The 19299-nt window shown below is 40.9% G+C and overlaps 1 protein-coding gene across 1 annotated transcript in view; it reads left to right on the top strand.

Moving 5' to 3' along the window:
- copa (COPI coat complex subunit alpha) overlaps window positions 1-17407 on the top strand; it is a 29578-nt gene extending 12171 nt beyond the window's left edge. The window contains exons 13-30 of the mRNA XM_056292860.1: window positions 1819-1901; window positions 4421-4646; window positions 4975-5113; window positions 5992-6154; window positions 8996-9142; window positions 9649-9838; window positions 10029-10124; window positions 10287-10375; window positions 10635-10758; window positions 11306-11395; window positions 11854-11960; window positions 12237-12383; window positions 12569-12709; window positions 12876-13058; window positions 14825-14935; window positions 15936-16097; window positions 16290-16484; window positions 17034-17407. Of these exons, the coding sequence (XP_056148835.1) occupies window positions 1819-1901; window positions 4421-4646; window positions 4975-5113; window positions 5992-6154; window positions 8996-9142; window positions 9649-9838; window positions 10029-10124; window positions 10287-10375; window positions 10635-10758; window positions 11306-11395; window positions 11854-11960; window positions 12237-12383; window positions 12569-12709; window positions 12876-13058; window positions 14825-14935; window positions 15936-16097; window positions 16290-16484; window positions 17034-17093 (2453 nt within the window). The 3' untranslated portion in view covers window positions 17094-17407. The remainder of the gene's footprint in view (window positions 1-1818; window positions 1902-4420; window positions 4647-4974; window positions 5114-5991; window positions 6155-8995; window positions 9143-9648; window positions 9839-10028; window positions 10125-10286; window positions 10376-10634; window positions 10759-11305; window positions 11396-11853; window positions 11961-12236; window positions 12384-12568; window positions 12710-12875; window positions 13059-14824; window positions 14936-15935; window positions 16098-16289; window positions 16485-17033) is intronic.
- Window positions 17408-19299: the final 1892 nt, after the last annotated feature.

Here is a 19299-nt window from a genome sequence, read left to right as displayed (position 1 = left end):
TTTCCATTAAGATTTTGTTAAACAATTCCAGCTTCACAGAGAAATAAAAGTAACAAATGGGTCATTGGAAAATTATACTATGCTATCACCTTAATGAACAAAAATTCAATTGACTATGTAAGACAGCGTTGGGGAAAATGATATGAGGGTGGAAATACCTGAGGATGTGTGGTTACATGCCTGGGAAACTAACTGCACTACCACTAATTCCTGGAGACCTGGAGGGACTTATGCCGGAAGGCCTCGATTTCTTTTTTTGTAACACCAAAGCAGAAATCGAAGTTTTCTGGGACCCAGCACCCTTGCTGGACAGAGTGTGGATCAATGCAAGTGGACCATGCCCAGATATTTTGGTTGTGTCCACATATTCAACCTTTTTGGGAAAAAGTGGGACGTTTGATATCTAGGATCCTGGGCTTTAATATTGACACGTCTTTTTCCTCTGTATCTTGGAGTTTCCACTAAAAACTTATGTAAAGGTGATGCCTATCTCCTGAAAAAATTTCCTAGTAGCATCTAAAAAAAAGCTGTCACCAAATGTTGGCTGTAGAGAAATCCTCCAAATATGGACATTTTTACTGGAATTGTCAAATATATATGCTCCATGGAAAAGATGACTTTCGCCCTTCGTCTACAGAAAGACAAAGGAGAAAAATACTGGAAAAAAATGGGATTGCTACTTAATGGAAACTGTTGTTGATTAGGGTTTTTTTTTCCCCTCTTCTTTCTCATTAGGCAACATTGCTGAAATCCCTGTGATGACTTGTACCTGTACATCTGTTTTTGGTGTTGGATGATAACAAGCAAGACCTCTTGTTCTGCACTTTGTATTTTAAATGCTGTTAAAAATAAAAAGTGTTAAAAAAAATCCTGACACTTGCTCACAAAACAGCAACTAAAACAGCTCCCGTGTACCCGAACTCCCTCATTCAGGTCTATGCTCTCTCCCACTCACTACGCTCTGCCAATGATTGGCGTGTGGTATTACCACAACTGGGTGCTAAGTTGCTAGAGAGACTCTTTTCTTCTGTAGTTCCGCGGTGGTGGAATGAGTTACCAAACTTTGTTTGATCAGCAGAGCTCCTGTCAATCTTTTTTTTTTTGTATCCCCCCCCCTTTTTTTTTAATCCCAATTGTACCTGGCCAACTACCCCACTCCGAACCACCCCGGTTGCTGCTCCGCCCCCTCTGCTGCTCCAGGGAGGGCTGCAGACTACCACATGCCTCCTCCGATACATGTGGTGTCACCAGCTGCTTTGTTTCACCTGACAGGAGTTTCACCAGGGGGACATAGTGTGTGGGAGGGTCACACTATTCCCCCCAGTTCCCCCTCCCCCCTGAACAGGTGCTCCAACTGACCAGAGGAGGTACTAATGCAGCAACCAGGACACATTCCCACATCTGGCATCCCACCTGCAGACACAGCCAATTGTGTCTGTAGGGATGCCCAACCAAGCCGGAGGTAAGGGGATTTGAATGGCGATCCCTGTGCTGGTAGGCAACAGAATAAACCGCCACACCACTTGGACGCCTGCCCTCATCAACCTTGAAGAAAAGACTAAAGACCCAGCTCTTTCGCGCACCCCTCTGCACATGGACTGTAAAAAAAAAATCCACTTCTCTTCATTGCATCTGTGTACTACCTGTTGGCACCTATGTCCTATCGGGCTCGACCTTAGCTTTATGGCACTCATGTTGTTCTCGCCTGCCTAGACCCTTACTTGTGTTGTGTCAGCTCTCAGATGTGCATTGCTTTGGATAAAAGCGTCTGCTAAATTAAGTTAATTATAAATTGTTTCTGATTTATTCTCTCCACAGCACCTGAGGGGAAGAGGTCCTCTGGTCTGACTGCAGTCTGGGTGGCCAGAAATAGGTTTGCTGTCTTGGACCGCATGCACTCAGTAAGTGTATATACACACACACACACACACACACACACACACACACACACACACACACACAATGCAATAATTCAACAGCAACCAGAATTTTGGTTGCAGAATTGTTATCGTGTGAGTTATTAATTTGATGATTATACTAAGAGACTCATAATGTCTGTGCCAAAATGGGTCCATTTTGTGTATGCATTTTTAAAGAACAGACACAAGCGTGTTTATTATTCATTATGTAATGAACAAATGAAAGTGCATTATTTGCACTTTATTTTTGTTGTTGAAACAGTTACCTGTAAAATTCCCGACTTATTACCGTTTTAAATTTTAATTATTATTAAAATCGTGTTTGATTACCACACTTTGAAAAACCTGTGCTAAATACTGTTCAGCATCAGCAATAGTCTCCCAGATGCAGGGCTTCGTTGTGTCTTTAACGGCAGTTGGCAAACGAGCTTAGAGGTGCATTACTGCCACCAACTGAACTGTGGAACCATGTGCAGCCTGTAATGTGGATTTGTTTTGCATCAATGAAACCATGGCAGAAGGCACTGACAGTGCTCCGGCAGGGATGAAGCCTTCTAAGGCCGAAGTGTGGTCGTTGTGTGCACTTAACCTGCACTAGGGGAGAAAAAAAAGCTTCTTTAGCAAGAGTTCAGCTGAACAGAAAACCCTTTCAACAGTGATGCATGAAACAGTGAAGCTGCCCTAACAACCAGTGCTGGGAAATCTGTAAAAGAATAAATCTTATTACTTGAGCATAGAATGTGAAGAAATATCTTTTTGGTTGCAGTTTTCCTATCTGCAACGTACACAAAGTGCAGTTACCTCTCATGGCCACATTGTGCCATCTTTAATGTTAGTTTTTCCTCGATTCCTTTGGCACATTTTTCCATTCAGTTTACTTTTTCAAAACAGCGCACACACAGCTCTTAACAGAAGATGAAATGACCAAAACAGTATATGATGTTTGCAGAATGACACCACCTTCTCAAAACTTGTCACACACCCGTCAAAACCAAACATTTCCATCAAAACCTACAATTTGTGCTCAATTGAAAATGTATGTTTTCTCATTTAACAATGGATAAAAAAATTGAAACTACAGCTATCAATATCAACCTCTGCAACCATCACTTCAACTTTTGTGCAGCCACCCTCACAGTATTGACCGTTTTACCACTGACAACTATATTACAATTTGGGGTTTGTACTGAGCACTCTTACTTAGAGAATATACTGTCAGAAAGTATTTGAAATTATATATTTTGAAAGTCAGTTACTCTATTGTAAATGGCTTCAGTGAAACTACAGTACTGCATTGTATTGTGGCAATACGCGTATAGAAATTGTTGTTGCCAAGAGTGCAAATACAGCGAAACAGTACAGTAAATTGACTGTAAAGGCCGGCAAAGTGACTTACCTATTTTCATTGCGGAACGTGTGAACAATTGATGCCACAGTATGACGGCTCAGGTTTGGCTGAACCCTTTGGCCAGCCTCTCTCATGGAGAGGCCATGATTGACTATGTGATCAATGATTGTTGCCCTAATTTCATTAGAGCATCTTACACAAACGCCACGTCCCCTGACAGGGGCCCCTCTACCACGACCTTTTCCTTGTCCTAGCTGAGGTTGTTGTTTGCGGCGGCCTCCTTGATCCATGCTTGGTATCAACTTCAATCTATTGACCTCTTTTATAGGTTGAGAACTAATTGATGAATTGTGCACAGAGAGTTCACATGCGTGCTGATGATATTTAGAATTGAGAGAGCAGTTTCAGTAGGCTGCTACTTTCTGCAATGTGTTGACATAGTTATTCAATTAGGTTTCGTGTCTCTCTCTGAGAAGTGTGTTAACTGTTTTGAAAAGTGTGTTAAAACTCAAAGAAAATTGTGTGAAAGCAATGAGAAATAGTTAACCAATTCGCCAGAGAAGACTCTTGCTGTGCAAAGAAGGCGTGAGCATTAGATTAAGTTGACCCATGATTCGCTAAATGTGTGTAAGCTGTCAAGAAAAACTGTAATGCACATGTAATATGGTTTTCATATGTTTACATAATGTATTGGCTACATTATTATTTTAATGTATATGCAAACAAAAAGTGCATAGTGCTGCTAATTTTATTTGTGTTTTTCAGTGTCAAACTATGTGAAATGATTTCAGTGTGTGTATCAGTACTTTTTGAACATTTTCAACACATTTTAACAATACTGGGATAATACTGATAACCGTGATCATTTTGGTCACTATAATTGTGATATGAAATTTTCATACTGTTTCATCTTTGTCAGACGTTTACTGAAGGTTTTCTTTGTTACCCAGTTTTCCTTTCAAAAAGTACCACTATAATTGCTCATGTTCATGTTTATTTTGCAGTATTGTTCAACAGTAGGTGTCACTTTAAGACGGTGGACAAATTATTTTATGATGAACCGCTTCATCGGCAACTTTTATATTCTCTCCTTGTCAGTTATTTTCGTTTGTCCATCTTGATTCTTACCAAGCTCCAACTAACCCCCTTGCAGTTGCTGATTAAAAACCTGAAGAATGAAATAGTGAAGAAAGTGCAGGTCCCAAGCTGCGAGGAGATCTTCTATGCTGGCACGGGCTCACTGCTGCTGCGCGATGCGGATGGCGTCACCCTATTTGATGTGCAGCAGAAGCGCTCACTGGCTACAGTCAAGATTGCAAAGGTCAAGTATGTGGTGTGGAGTGCGGACACCAGCCACGTAGCTCTGCTGGCCAAACATGGTGAGCAGACAATAGAGATACACCAAAACTTGTGCACCCACACACAGCAAATGCACATAAATTATTTGTGCATTTTCCGAATGCTCTTGCCACCTTAATGTTTTGGTTGACACATAGATATTTTTATTAGATGCTAGAATTTTTGGGGTATATGGTAGCTTGTTTTCCAAACTTTAAACAAACTTGTTTTCCAAACTTCAATCCAAAACTTAATCTTGAAAAATTTTACAAGAGCTCATAGACTTTTTAACAGCAAATTAACCATGCACCGTTTTTACAGAAGCCTCAGGAGGTTAAACCCACATTGTTGTCTGTGCCATCCTTCTAGCTATCATGATCTGCAACCGCAAGCTGGAGAGTCTGTGTAACATCCATGAGAACATCAGGGTGAAGAGTGGAGCCTGGGACGAGAGCGGAGTCTTCATCTACACCACTTCCAACCACATCAAATATGCACTCACTTCCGGGTATCAGAATATGATTTTGCTACCTCTGACAAATGCAATGTTTGTTTTAATGTAGCATTTATCACATACTCCTTATGTGGCAGGGAGCTGCCTCTTGTCTACAGGCCACAGTGGCTGGTATATCACATAATTCCCCAGGCATTTAATTTCTTATATTAGCCAATATAACTTCTAGAAGAGAGTAAGAACTCTAAATGATGGTTGCTTACAGGTCAGAATGGCTGATAGTGGGCAGTTATCTTATCACAGACAAACCTAAACAGAATAAGATTCCCAGATTGTATAGATTGTATTCTTTCTTATAAAACATGTTTCAGAGATGAAGTGTTTTAATTTGCCATGGGTCCCGTTATCAAAATGAAGTTGGATGATAAGCAAGGGCAGATGTTGGTTTATTCTGAATGTACACAGTTGGTATCAATGTTTAGGCACATTTTTTCTATCAAAGACTTGTATACTTCAAATGTTCATTCTTTAACCAGAAAACCTTATAAGAAAGCCTTTATTGTCATAGTATAGAATACGATGAAATTAAGAGGGCTACTCCTGATACCTAACAGGTGCTTGGATCATGTTTTGAAATGTAAACAACCAATTGGAGACATTTGTCACGCCACAGGCCTCTGAAGTGTTTCATCAGCAACCATCTTAGCCATTGCTAATTGGTAATTGATCTACCTTAATAGGTCAATAGTGTGATTAATCAACAGGCATCTGTCTACAACATTTGTGTGATAATTCAAGTACGTTAATTGTACAGTTGATAAAGAAAAATGCCAGGCATGTCTTAAGTGATGACCAGTGTCTCCAAAACATGTTGATGAAATATGCAGTTGTCATTTTGATTTTTATTAACTTAGCTGTTTTCTTTCTTGCAGTGACCACGGAATCATCAGGACTCTGGACCTGCCCATCTATGTGACTCGTGTGAGGGGCCATAGTGTCTACTGCTTGGACCGGGAGTGCAGGCCCCGAGTACTCACCATTGACCCCACCGAATACCGCTTTAAACTGGCCCTGGTCAACCGCAAATACGAAGAGGTGGGTATATTAATGAAGGTTTTTTTAATTTTTAAATTTTATTAGTTTTATTGTATATTGTATTGTATATTTTAATATTTATTTTAATATTTTATTGGTATTATTGGAGGGTTGCACAGTGGTTAGCGTGGTCTCCTCACAGCAAGAAGGTCCTGGGTTCAAACCCCAGGGTTGTCCAACCTTGGGGGTCATCCCAGGTTGTCCTCTGTGTGGAATTTGCATGTTCTCCCTGTGTCTGCGTGGGTTTCCTCCGGGTGCTCTGGTTTCCTCCCACAGTCCAAAGACATGTAGGTCAAATGACTCGGCCATGCTAAATTGTCCCTAGGTGTGAATGTGTCAACCCTGTGATGGACTGGCGACCTATCCAGGGTGTCTCTCCGCCTGCCACCCAATGACTGCTGGGATAGGCTCCAGCATCCCTGCAACCCTAAGTAGGATAAGCGGCTTGGATAATGGATGGATGGATGAAATTTTATTGGTAGGATAGACAGGAGGAAATTGGGCATTTAATTGAGCATTTAATTTCTTGAAAGGGGTCCTATGAAATGAGAGCAATGATGTTTAACTGTGTACTCTGGAGAGTCATGTATGTACAAGTGTTCTTTCCAGCCCAGCACTACAGCAGCTGATTACATTAATTAGACCTTACCTTTCGCATTCAATGTTTGCTAATGAGTGAAATAAATTGGTGAAGTGTTTCGTTTGAAAGAAAATGAACACACATGACCCTCCAAGGGACATGGTTGAATACCACTCAAATAGAGTATGTTTACTAGGGGTGGCAAAATATACTGGTTTTCACGATTATCATGATATTTAAAAATAAATTAGTAATATGTAATTTTTTGGCTATGATAATATCAAGCCAGCAAAATGGGGTGTGCAGTTGCTGTTTGATTTATTTATTTATTTAGCTTATAGTTATTTCACATTCTCCCTCTGTCTTTGTATTCCTTTTCTGCTCATTTAGCCTATCTGTCTTTGCCTATGGTTGAGAATTTTATTTTATCCAGCCGTTTTCTTGTCCCTATTCTTTTCTTTGGTTGGTTAGTAATTTGTGACTGCTTAGAAAGGTGCTGTGTGTGTGTGTGTGTGTGTGTGTGTGTGTGTGTGTGTGTGTGTGTGTGTGTGTGTGTGTGTTCACGGCTAATCTTGCAAACTTCTGCACCTATCAGCCAACTTTTTTTTTGTGCAGTTATGACTGATGAAGAAGCTCTTGTGGTTGCGGTGATTAAAAACCTTCCAAAAATGTTTATTTATGCTATCTCCATGAATGCGAGTGTCTGACAATTGCGTCGCATCGGACACTCTGTCCACACTGAAACCGTCATGTAAACAAACCACGTACCTATCAGCTGTGCGCTCGAGATCAGACTGCAGACATTACTCGTTCATGACACAGTGCTTTTCAATGAGAGCAACAGGAAGTAAATACAAACAGGGCATTTGACAAAAATTCGGCTCAAAACAGCATGCTGCATCGCACTACTTAGCGCTGCATTGCTCGTGACCATTTAGGACATTCCAATAAAAAATAAAGCAATAAAACTGATTTTGATGCTCACTCACGTCGCATTCAGTTAGGACACATTGTAAGTCAACGGTGCACATCCACGACTCACATCTACAGTTGACTCAGATTGGACAGCAACATAATCGAAAGTTATTAAAAGAATATTGATAATCCAAAAAATGCAAAAGTTATAAAGGAACAACTTCTTCTAGGTTGCAGTCAAAACAGGAAGTGTTGCATATTCTTGTCGCTGCCCAATCTGAGTCAACTGTAGATGTGAGTCACACATGGGCAACCCTGAACGGTTTATCCAGCTTTATTATATTATGAAAATAAAGACAGGGTAAGGGTTAAACCAAAGTGGTCGCATAGCAAACTTTTTCTTTTTGGAAAGTGCAAGTTCATATTGGTCGCGTTCTTGCGAAGGTCCACCTACAAGTCTGCAAATCCACAGACTAACAGGAAATTTGTTTTTATTAGGTAGGGTTTTTTTCTTAGCTTGAGCACTGCATATTAAAAACTTTTTTTTCTCCATATTTCCCGTTCAATCGACTTAGTCTTATAGTGGCTGGAAAAACAGTTTTTTCTGTTTGTGTGCATGTATCTGTCATCTGTTAATCTTGCATACTCCTCGGTCTATCAGCCCAATAATTTTTGTGCACAGTTATGACTATGATCAAGGACCTTGTGGTTGCAGTGATTCAAAACCTGTTTTATACTGCACGACATGGGGTGGCACAGTGGCCCAGTTGTTAGCACTGTTGCCTCACAGCAAGAAGGTCCTGGGTTCGAACCCCAGGTCGTCCCAGGTCCTTTCTGTGGGGAGTTTGCATGTTCTCCCCTGTGCCTGCGTGGCTTTCCTCCAGGTGCTCCAGTTTCCTCCCACCATCAAAAAGACGTGCATGTTCGGGTTAATACTACTGCCGGTGCCCCTGACCAAGGCCACTGCTCCTATACAATAGGATGGGTTAAATGCAGAGAACAAATTCGTTATAAGATTACAATTCTTTGTAAGAATATAATGACAAAATAAAGTGGCTTTCAATCGAGCGCTACCGCCTCAGCTGTTTTTTTTTTGTTTTTTTTTTGTCTAAGTCCGAGCACTGGAGAAGGAGAGATATGCAGGCAGTGCCTCTGTATTTTTCTTTCTTCCATAAGGGGGAAAAAAGGGGTGGTTTGTCATCAACTCCGAACACCGGCGAAGGGAAGATTTGCCTGGTGGGGATTTGCACTCTACTGAGCGCACTCTTCTAGTCAACAATTGATATTGTGTTCTGTAACTGATATCATGGGTAATTTTGACCGTTGTCCCCTCCTGCATCCTTTAGGTGCTCCACATGGTACGTAACGCCAAACTGGTTGGCCAGTCCATCATTGCCTACCTGCAGAAGAAGGGCTACCCAGAGGTGGCGCTGCACTTTGTCAAAGACGAGAAGACCCGCTTCAGCCTAGCTCTGGAGTGTGGCAACATTGAGGTGGGTTGGCAATCATTGGTTAGCTCTCAACTGCATACCAGCCTATGCAGAAATTTGTCCTAAGTGAGACAGAGTTCAGTTTAGAGATTTTTCCATTGATGGTTAAGGACAAGATGGGAGTAACATTAGTGCTTCATCATCATGAACCTCTTCCAGAACTTTTGTCTGCCAGCATTAACAATATGGAGTCATACTGATTGGTCAATTGTTCTTGTATTGCATGGTATGACTATGATCACAAGCTCCTGTCAGCTCACTTATTTCAAAATGTATATTGAATCTGCCATTCATATGATGATAACGTCATTCTCAATGGTTGTTAGCCTATAAGGACCGTTTTATTGGATCACTTCTGGAAAAAATTACACTCGAGAATAAACTAAAGGGAAAGTGAAATAACAACCAGCTTTGAGTTACCTAATTGTATTCCTTAGCAAGGAATATATTTATATATATTTATTTATATAGCAATATATTTAGTAACACCTAATCCCTCCAACCTCCAGGTGGCACTAGAGGCAGCCAAAGCTTTGGATGAGCGCAGCTGTTGGGAACGTCTTGGTGAGGCTGCCCTGCTGCAGGGTCACCATCAGGTTGTGGAGATGTGCTACCAGAGGACCAAGAACTTCGACAAGCTCACCTTCCTCTACCTCATCACTGGCAACTTGGCTAAGCTGCGCAAGATGATGAAAATTGGTGAGGGATGAGACGTGTGTGTGTGTCCCTGTGTGAGAGTCTTCATGCATTTGCGTTGGTGGATAAGTGGTACTGAATAGTGCAAATAATGTGTTCATTTATTTCTAACGTGTGTGCGTGCGTGTGTGCGTGCGTGCGTGCGTGCGTGCGTGCGTGCGTGCGTGCGCACACGTCTGTTCTTTCTCTGCAGCTGAGATCAGGAAGGACATGAGTGGCCACTATCAGGGAGCTCTCTACCTGGGAGACGTCAGTGAGAGAGTCCGCATCCTCAAGAACTGTGGACAGAGTGAGTTCAAGCATTGCTTTCCAAGAAGAAAGAAAAACTGGATCAACATTTTGGCTTCCATAAACATTCTAGAATGTGCCAAAGCACCTCCTTTTGCTAAATGTAGCTAGCTGTTTACAGAGGTGGTCATTTAAAGCCTAGCTTTTTTTTTAATGCGTTCAGAGTCTCTGGCTTACCTGACCGCTGCCACCCATGGAATGGATGAAGAGGCTGAGGCGCTGAAAGAGACCTTTGACCCAGAAAAAGAAACTGTATGTAGAATGGATCCTCTGACCCCCCCCCCCCCCCATGTATTAGGCTATAGTCGGAAGGATTAGTCTGAAACGGGTTGCTACACTGGGAAAACTTTGGGCAATACCAAAGGGCAACAGTGTGGCAAGAGATGCTTTTTTTTTTGCCCTTGCATTGATGATACATCAGTCAAGTTTAAATGTGTATTTTATTTTGCTTAATTTAAGTGTTCCGTTGCTCTGTAGTTGCTATTTGGGCCTTAAATATTTGATGTTGTAGGTGCCAGAGGTGGATCCCAATGCCCAACTGCTGCAGCCCCCACCACCCATTAACCCACTGGATACCAATTGGCCTCTGCTCACTGTGTCCAAGGGCTTCTTCGAAGGAGCCATTGCAGCTAAGGGTGAGCCGTGAGTCTAGTCACATCTTAAATGTATGTGTGTGTGCATACATGAGTCAAGGCCCAAGTCCCCTGACATCCCAAGAAACTCTCAGCATAAGTCTTATTTCTTAATAAAAAAAAGGGTTGTTATTATTATTATTATTATTAATAATAACAATAATTTATTTTGATGCATTCACAATCATTAATAACATTCATATTTTTGCAAGATATCTCGCCATGTTTTTTGTTTTATCTCACTTCTGGTACAGATGCATACTCACTCACAAACCTGCTCATGCTCCTGATGTATACCCATACATGCTTTTACAATCTCACTGCAACTTTTTCAATGTATTACTGCCATGAGTGGTTTTTTTTCAGTATTATGGGAGGTTCTTTAAAACTGCTTTTGATTCAAGAGTAACAGTTCTACGAAACCTGTGATGATGACACCTGAGTCCACTCAGGATTAATGACATACTTTACTTTCTGGGTTCAAATAAAATTTCTATTAGTGATGACTGGTGGTGTTTGTTTTTAACGTTTATATATTATGGGCTTTAAGGGAAGGCAGGTCAGATGGCAGCGGATCTGGACATGGATGCTCCTGGAGGAGAGGGATGGGGAGAGGATGCAGAGCTTCAGCTGGATGAAGGTAAAGCCCCCCCCCCCCTTTTTTTTTTGGCTGTGTGGTTTTTTTTGGGGGTTTTTTTTTTTTAATATATATATTCCATCCCCACCACTGCTACTACTACTACTACATATTTCTCCACAGCTGTTTGTCGCTTTTCCTTTACTTAAAGACTTTCTGGTTAACATGATAATGTTATGCTGGCTGGTTTTGACTGCTGCGTTTGCACAGCTACAGTCTGCCATTGAATCATATTCGCATAGTCTCTTTGCTTAACATCTGTGTAGTACTCGTGTTGCTTGCATTGTTTTACATACCCTTTTTACTCCATTACAGTTCATTTCCTGTTTTCTCATGGCTGTATCTCATTATCAATCCAGTTTGTTCAAAGGGATTCTTTAATCTGAAGTAAGATCTTCCATACCAAGCATCTTAATGCGTTAACGCTTGTGTTTTTCCCCCTGTCATTGTACCCTCTTCAGATGGCTTCATGGATGCCCAGGAGGGGTTAGGAGAAGAGGGAGGAGTGGCCAAGGAGGAAGGAGGAGGCTGGGAGGTTGAAGAGGATCTGGATCTTCCTCCAGAGCTGGTGAGAACCCTTCAAACAATAAGCCAGGGTTTGATATTAACATTAGTGTACATGAACATTAGCATATACACTTTGACCTTTTGATGTCAAATACACCAGCTTCTTTTTCTTTTAAAACCCCATAATAAAATTCAATTGGTTACTGAAACTCATCATTCATCTGGCTAATGTGTTCAGGTGATTGGTGGGGGGGGGAAAGCAAGCTATTTTTTCAAATATTCTATAAGGATGCCATCTTCACTGCCAGTCTGACTGATTGTTGTCTCCAACCAATAGGAAATGCAAGCAGGCACAGGGGGCGGAACTGAGGATGGCTTCTTCGTCCCACCCACCAAGGGCATGAGTCCAACCCAGATGTGGTGCAACAACTCACAGCTGCCAGTGGACCACATCTTGGCAGGCTCCTTCGAGACCACCATGAGAGTATGTGATGAGTTTGTTGAATTTTTTTTATTCCTGCCTTGAGTTTTTCAATCTTGCTTGAGGTTAAGCCAAGGACAATTTGCCAATTAGAAGAGATTTTTTTGTTTGTTTGTTAATTCACACTCATTCGCACAACATAAGAGTAGTACTCTTAACATCCCTCTCTCCCCTCGCCTCCTTGATAGCTGCTCCATGACCAGGTAGGAGTGGTGAACTTTGCCCCCTACAAGTCCCTGTTTATGCAGACGTTGTCCCGAGGTCGTACCTGTTACTTGGGCTTGCCTTCCCTTCCCTGCCTTCGTGGCCACCCTCAGAGGAACTGGAAGGTATGATGATGCATATGTGTAGATGTTTTTTTTGTTTTGCATGTTCTTTAGCTAGATGCCCTAATTACTAGTTTCTTTTGGATTTATCTATTTGTTAGGCAAAGGAAAAATATTTGTTAAATCATTTTGTTGCCAAACCATTATTCTCCCTTTTTTTCAATTGAAGGACTGCGGGGCAAAGCAGGGTCTGCCAGCTGTGGGCCTGCACCTGTCTGATCTCATTGCCCGCCTGCAGCAGTGCTACCAGCTGACCACGTCCGGACGGTTCGAGGAAGCTGTGGAGCGCTTCCGAGCCATCCTGCTTTCTGTTCCACTGCTGGTAGTGGATAACAAGCAGGAAATTGCAGAGGTGGGTTCCAGCCCTGCAATGTATAAGAATCTCAGTCATTTTAATTGATAAGTGCAATAAATTCACTTGTTAGTGAAGATGTGGAATACTGACAACTTGGTTTTAGATGGTGAAACAAATTGTGATGCTCTACTTGATGGTTTTCAGATGTATTGAGTTTGACCACTTATTGAACCTTGTCAGGTGAACTGAACCAAAAACTCCGTATTTGATATGCAAAATTGTTAGGCAGTATACCAGAGGATGTCTACTACTTAACTATTTTTTTTCAAATTGCCATTTTTATCGGATTATGTATTTGGTTGGTTGCGTGCGTGCGTGCGTGCGTGCGTGTGTGTGTGTGTGTGTGTGTGTGTGTTCGCGGCTAATCTCGCAAACTACTAGACCTACCAGCCTAAAAGATTGTATGCACAGTTATGTGTATGATGAAGAACCTTTCGTGGTTGCGGTGATTCAAAACCTTCAAAAAACATTTGTTCTCATTATCACCACTTTATTCAGCTCAACCACCAGTGATGGTGTCAAACTCAAAACATTATGTATTCGCAAGCCAGCAAATCATTCACTGCTGATCTCGGCACAGGAGAACTGGAGGAACACTGGATGAACCAAATATAATTTGCCTTATTCACCTCACTGCCAAGTGGAAGTGCCCTAGTCTCCAATGTTAAAACTCTGCTATAAAAATAGAATGGACTGGCGGCCTGTCCAGGGTGTCTCCCCACCTGCCGCCCAATTACTGCTGGGATAGGCTCCAGCATCCCTGTGACCCTGAATAGGATGAGCGGTTTGGCTAATGGATGGATGGATGGATGGATTAATTAGTCACAGCTGGAAATCCTTTGAGTAGCTACAATAAAACATTTCCCATGGCTGAGCTATGTTTTCTTAGCATTTTGTGAATGAAAGTCAATCAGCAGAGCGGCCATTCACCTTGATTCATTTATATCATGAAAACCAAGACGTTGAAACACAGTTGACGTTTTTTAATAAGGGCTTTGAAAAATGGTAGCTTAATCTCTCATTTCATGTCACACTTGGTCGCTTTTTGTGTGAGGGTCCGCTTAGGCTGCGCATCCACAGGGGCAAAGCATTTTTATTAGGTAGATTTTTTTTTTTTAGCTTTAGCGCTGCATGTTAAAAACTGCCCCCCCCCCCCATATTTTCCATTCAATCAACTTGGGTGCTGCGCAAAAGTCTTGTAATGGCAGGAAAAACACTGGTTTTTCCATCGGTGTATTTCCTAAAGTGAAAAAAGGGGTGGTTTGTCGCCAAGTTCGAACTCCGGAGAAGGAGAGATACGTACGCCTGGCAGAGATCTGCACTCTACTGGGTGCACGACTCTAGTTTAATTGAGTATTTCTCATTTTGTTGTTTTGAGTGTTTCTTTTGACGATTTTCTTTTAACTGTAAAGTAGCTTTGCAAACTGTGTTTGGATAAATGCTATATTATTATTATTATTATTATTATTACTTCATGTCATTGCAGAGAAATCAAAAAATTATGCTGATTTTATGCTCTACTGTCCTTTTTTTTCTAGGATTAGCTTTACATTGAATTTTATGTTTTTCTGCCAATATTTAGATCGAGGTAGATTCTATGTGGCAGAATATACATTTCATAGGCTGTTATGAGCTTGGCATCTAGCTCATGGACTCATAAGATCAAAATTAAATGATGTTGACTACATATATTTAGTTGGCAGTTATAGATTTTATAAAAAGATTTACTGAATCTGATTTTAAAGCAATCACTTGTCTTGAAGGCCCAACAGCTGATAACAATCTGCAGAGAGTACATTGTGGGACTGACCATGGAGACAGAGAGGAAAAAGTTGCCTAAAGACACACTGGAGCAGCAGAAGCGGCTGTGTGAGGTAAGACTCTTTTCTTCTCTTGACCTGCTCTAAGAAAAGGAGCATTTTTTTGGTCTAAAAAAGAAATTTCTCAGTCCTCTTATTTTCTTTCAAAATTATTTTACAAGCAGTTTTTCCTCCATTTGTAGGTGAAATAAGGGAGGACAGCAAAGGGAAAACATGTGACAAAGATCCTAGGCAAGAATCAAACCCACTAATTTACTCAGCCTGAGCCAGCGTGGTATGCTTTGACTAACTGAGCCACCAGGACACGGCATTGTCAGCATTTTTCGACTTTCTATTCCAACACACTGGGGTCTTTGAAAACCATTTATACCCACTGGATTACAATTGCAACAACACATCAGTGGGGTAAAATGAACCTGTCTCGTGACCGTCTACACCCAGCTCACTCTCTCTACTTATTAGTGGATTAACCAAAGCTTGGGGAATTCTGCTTCACGATTATAGGAAGAGCAGACATCTAAGAATCAAAAAGCATTGTCTATTAACACTGTCACAAGCCAGTAAGCCCTGTGATAAATGCTTAAAACCCCAAAAAATCAGAAAGCTTGTGAGGCCCCACATTCACGATCTGTATTTACAGTGAAAATTAAGACCAAGTGAGATTTTGCCCTTCTGCTCCCCAGGGGTTTTCAGTCCTCCCCGAGCTCTGGGTTACTGTTTGACAGGTGTACGTACCACCAATCAACTCCTAACTGTCACTGTTCCTGGAGCAGGTCACGCCTGGCTGGGCTGGGTTTTTGACGCGAGAAGCTATCCACTGGTTACAGTACTTGATTATCTAGAATTCCAGTTACTTTAGGAATCAGTACAATAAAATATTACCTTCAAGTGATGTCTGGTTACCTGCCAAAGTATCTGTTATGGTAAACTGACCTACTAGCCCAAGACAAAATCTACCAGCATTTATCTGGTGTTCATTTCTATAAAGGTTTTCATTTGACATAAATCAACTGTTGATTTTCTGACTGGTGCATACATGTTTATTTTCCAAAAGATGGCAGCTTACTTCACCCACTGCAGTCTCCAGCCAGTCCATATGGTCCTAGTTCTGCGCACAGCTCTGAACCTCTTCTTCAAACTGAAAAACTTCAAGACGGCAGCCGGCTTTGCACGACGCCTGCTTGAGCTTGGGCCCAAACAAGAAGTTGCGCAACAGGTGGTTCCCTTTTTTCTTTTCTTTTTTTTTGTGGTAATGATTTATGCATGCAAAAATGAAAAATGGCACACAAGAATTTAATCTGTGGACAGACAAAAATGTGATGTTACTATTGGGCTGTTTTTGTGGTCCTGATCATATCTGTGACAAAAATTCAGTTAACATGAATAGAATTCTTGGTCTAACATTTAGACACGCAAGATTTTGGCAGCCTGCGAGAAGACTCTGACAGATGCCCACCAGTTGAATTATGACCCCCACAATCCATTTGACCTGTGCGCTGCCTCTTTCGTCCCCCTGTACCGTGGGCGTCCAGTGGAGAAGTGTCCTCTGTCTGGCGCCTGCTATTCACCCATATACAAGGGCCAGGTCTGCAGGGTCACACAGGTATGTCAAGAGCACCATGTGCAACACCAGTTCTACTGTTTGATACAGTTTTTGATAGGGAATATTTTTTCCAAATTCAGTACAATTCAAAACCAGAATTACAAAGTGCTTCACAGTAAGTAACAAGATAAATGCTTTTATGAATGAAATAATAAATTACTTGAAATTAGTAGTAAAAAAAATACTAACAAAGGGAAACATGAAAAATATAGTTACTACAGCAGGAAGTTATATAAATGGAGAGTTCATTTAAAGCAAGTCTGTAAAAGTGTGTTTCAAGAAGAAAGTTTACAGTAATGTGGATTTCTTAAGCGGGAATTTGGCATGTTTAAAAGTTGTTGCACTTTTTTATGAGGAGTTCAATTTTGTCCACGAAACCAAAAAACATGAACTTCCTTTCGGTGTAGTTTATTTTGAGATAATCCCACACAATGGTGTCCATTTGCAAATGTTATCTTAAGACATTTAAATTAAAAAGGCGATCATGTGATGATGGGATAAAACCACTCAGGAATACATTTTCAAAGTTTTCACCTCTTTATTTTGAAGGTGACCGAGATTGGCAAGGATGTGATTGGTCTGCGAGTGAGCCCCCTCCAGTTCCGTTAGGCGGAAGCGAAGGAAAGGAGACGAGGGGAGGAGGAATCCTGTCAGAAAAATCATCCACACGGATAAAATGAATTAAAAGTTGAAGCCGATGTTTGTCCCCACGTGGAAATGTTAAATCTTGATGTTAACGTTTTTTTCTTTCTTCTGTCAGCTTCCTGGTTGTCAACTCTGCTCTACCTTTCCTGATAAGCAAGTTTCATTGAAACTTTGAGACCTCTGTCTCTTTTCTCACTTGTATTAACCGCGAGATGAATAAAAGCACATTCAACAACTCTATGTATACGTGACAGTGAAACAATAAACCTGCTTATTAACCAGTGTAACGTGTGTGTGTGTGTGTGTGTGTGTGCAGAAGTCTTTGATGTGTTTTTCATGAGGGAGAGAGGGCATTCCGGAAACCAGAGTTGGTTTTGTCTGTCTTTTGTGGTTTCGACAGACTAGTTTGTTATATATGGTAAAAGATCATTACGTTGCAAATACAAAAAAAAATAATTAAAGATTATAGTTTCCGTTTTATGTCTTTCACCTACTGGACTGGAGTGGATTAGTCGCTCGGCAGTAAAACAATAAAATACTAAATTCTCTCAACTAGGCCCATTTCTCTGGAAAAAGTTCATCATGGGATACCGTGATTTTCCAAGGAGACCCTGTAGAGAGAAGATGGTGTTCCGTGTCCCTCAATGTGAGCAGTTTACTCCTCTCCTCACTGTAGCCCCCCTGCATCCCAGTTACTGTCTGGTTCATTACAATGTATACAAATCCCTGTCAAAAGTTTGCCAATTTTATAAAGTATAAAACTGAGCCCTGTATGTCTTTATCGAGTTATCGTGATTTCGACATCCTCCCTTATGTATGCTTATGTGCGCAAATGCTGGCTTACTTAATTGTGAACCATCCTCAAAAAAAAAATGAATTAGCTTTATGAATACAGAATTAGTCAATTTGCAGATGACACATGAAGCTTCTTAAAAGACACATCTAAAATTGGAAAAGCCCTGGACATAATTTGAATCTTCTCAGGAGAATCTGGTCTGTGTTTTAAATTTGAAAAAAAGTGAATTGTTACCTTTTTAATCCTTGAGTTGAGGCAAAAGGAATCCATTCTTGTTAAAACTGAAAATACCTCGGTATAATAACTTCCAAAGATAGAAATAAGAGAACAAACAAACAGAAGGAACAATAGCATGAGAACATCTCTTAAGCATTGGCTCATAAAAGATCTTTGTATTTTGGGCAGAATCCTGTTGACAAAAGCAGAAGGTATATTCAAACTAATTATGTCATTCACTTCTCTTGTTTCTCTTCTCTTAGGCTATACAAATAAAATTGACTTGACTTCAAATTGTTAAAAAGGTGAACTCTGTAACTTTTGATTTTAATATGAAAAAGTAAATCCCACTATCTAAAAATTTTTTTTCAGATAATTAAAAACTATACCAATTCATTTGCCATTGAATATGAAGCCGTTGAATTTGAATCTATGATCAGAGTGTTTAAATTGAATTGGATAAAAGCTTATTTGGCACAGCCTGGTTCTATATGGTTCCATAAACCAAAAAGTTTATTCTAGAAAATTGGACGCTTGGGATTTTTGTTGAGACGTGATTTCTGAGATTTCCAAACCGCCTGTCAAGCTGTCAAATTTCCATAAACCGATATTGTATAACTGCTGGAATGGGCTCCAGCATCCCCGCGACCATGAGAGCCGGATAAGCGGTTCAGATAATGGATGGATGGATATTTTATTGCTGGAAAATGGTATTTCCCCATAATTTCACACCGCATCGCTTCCCCTTGTGCAACAATAGGACCATTACAAGTAATAGGAAGACACGTAAACAAGACTGGTATTGTGGCGGACACTAGGGGCTATGCCTCTCACCCAGCAGGGCTGTGAGCAGGGGGCGTGGTTTGCGTTCCCGGGCTCTCTGGTGCAAGGTTGTTCCTTGTTTCAGTTTGGTTTTGGAGCTGAGGAATAAAGTTCAAACTCGCCTTCGTCTCCTGTGTTTTTCCTCATCCTGCCACAGTATGAGAAAAAAAAGTTTATGTTGTATTGATGGAGGAACATGTCCATTTTATACAGTTCAATTCACTTATTGAAAAGTTTGATTTAAAATGCTCCTTCAGGGAATTCTGTCGCATTGCAAAGCCATTGCACTTACTTTAAAACACATGATACAAAATACGCCTGCGTATTTGTGTGTCT

This window comes from Lampris incognitus, chromosome 14, assembly GCF_029633865.1.
Source record: "Lampris incognitus isolate fLamInc1 chromosome 14, fLamInc1.hap2, whole genome shotgun sequence".
Lineage (NCBI taxonomy): Eukaryota > Metazoa > Chordata > Actinopteri > Lampriformes > Lampridae > Lampris > Lampris incognitus.
Note: the sequence above shows the minus strand (reverse complement) of the source record. Positions and strands in the feature narration are given on the sequence as shown.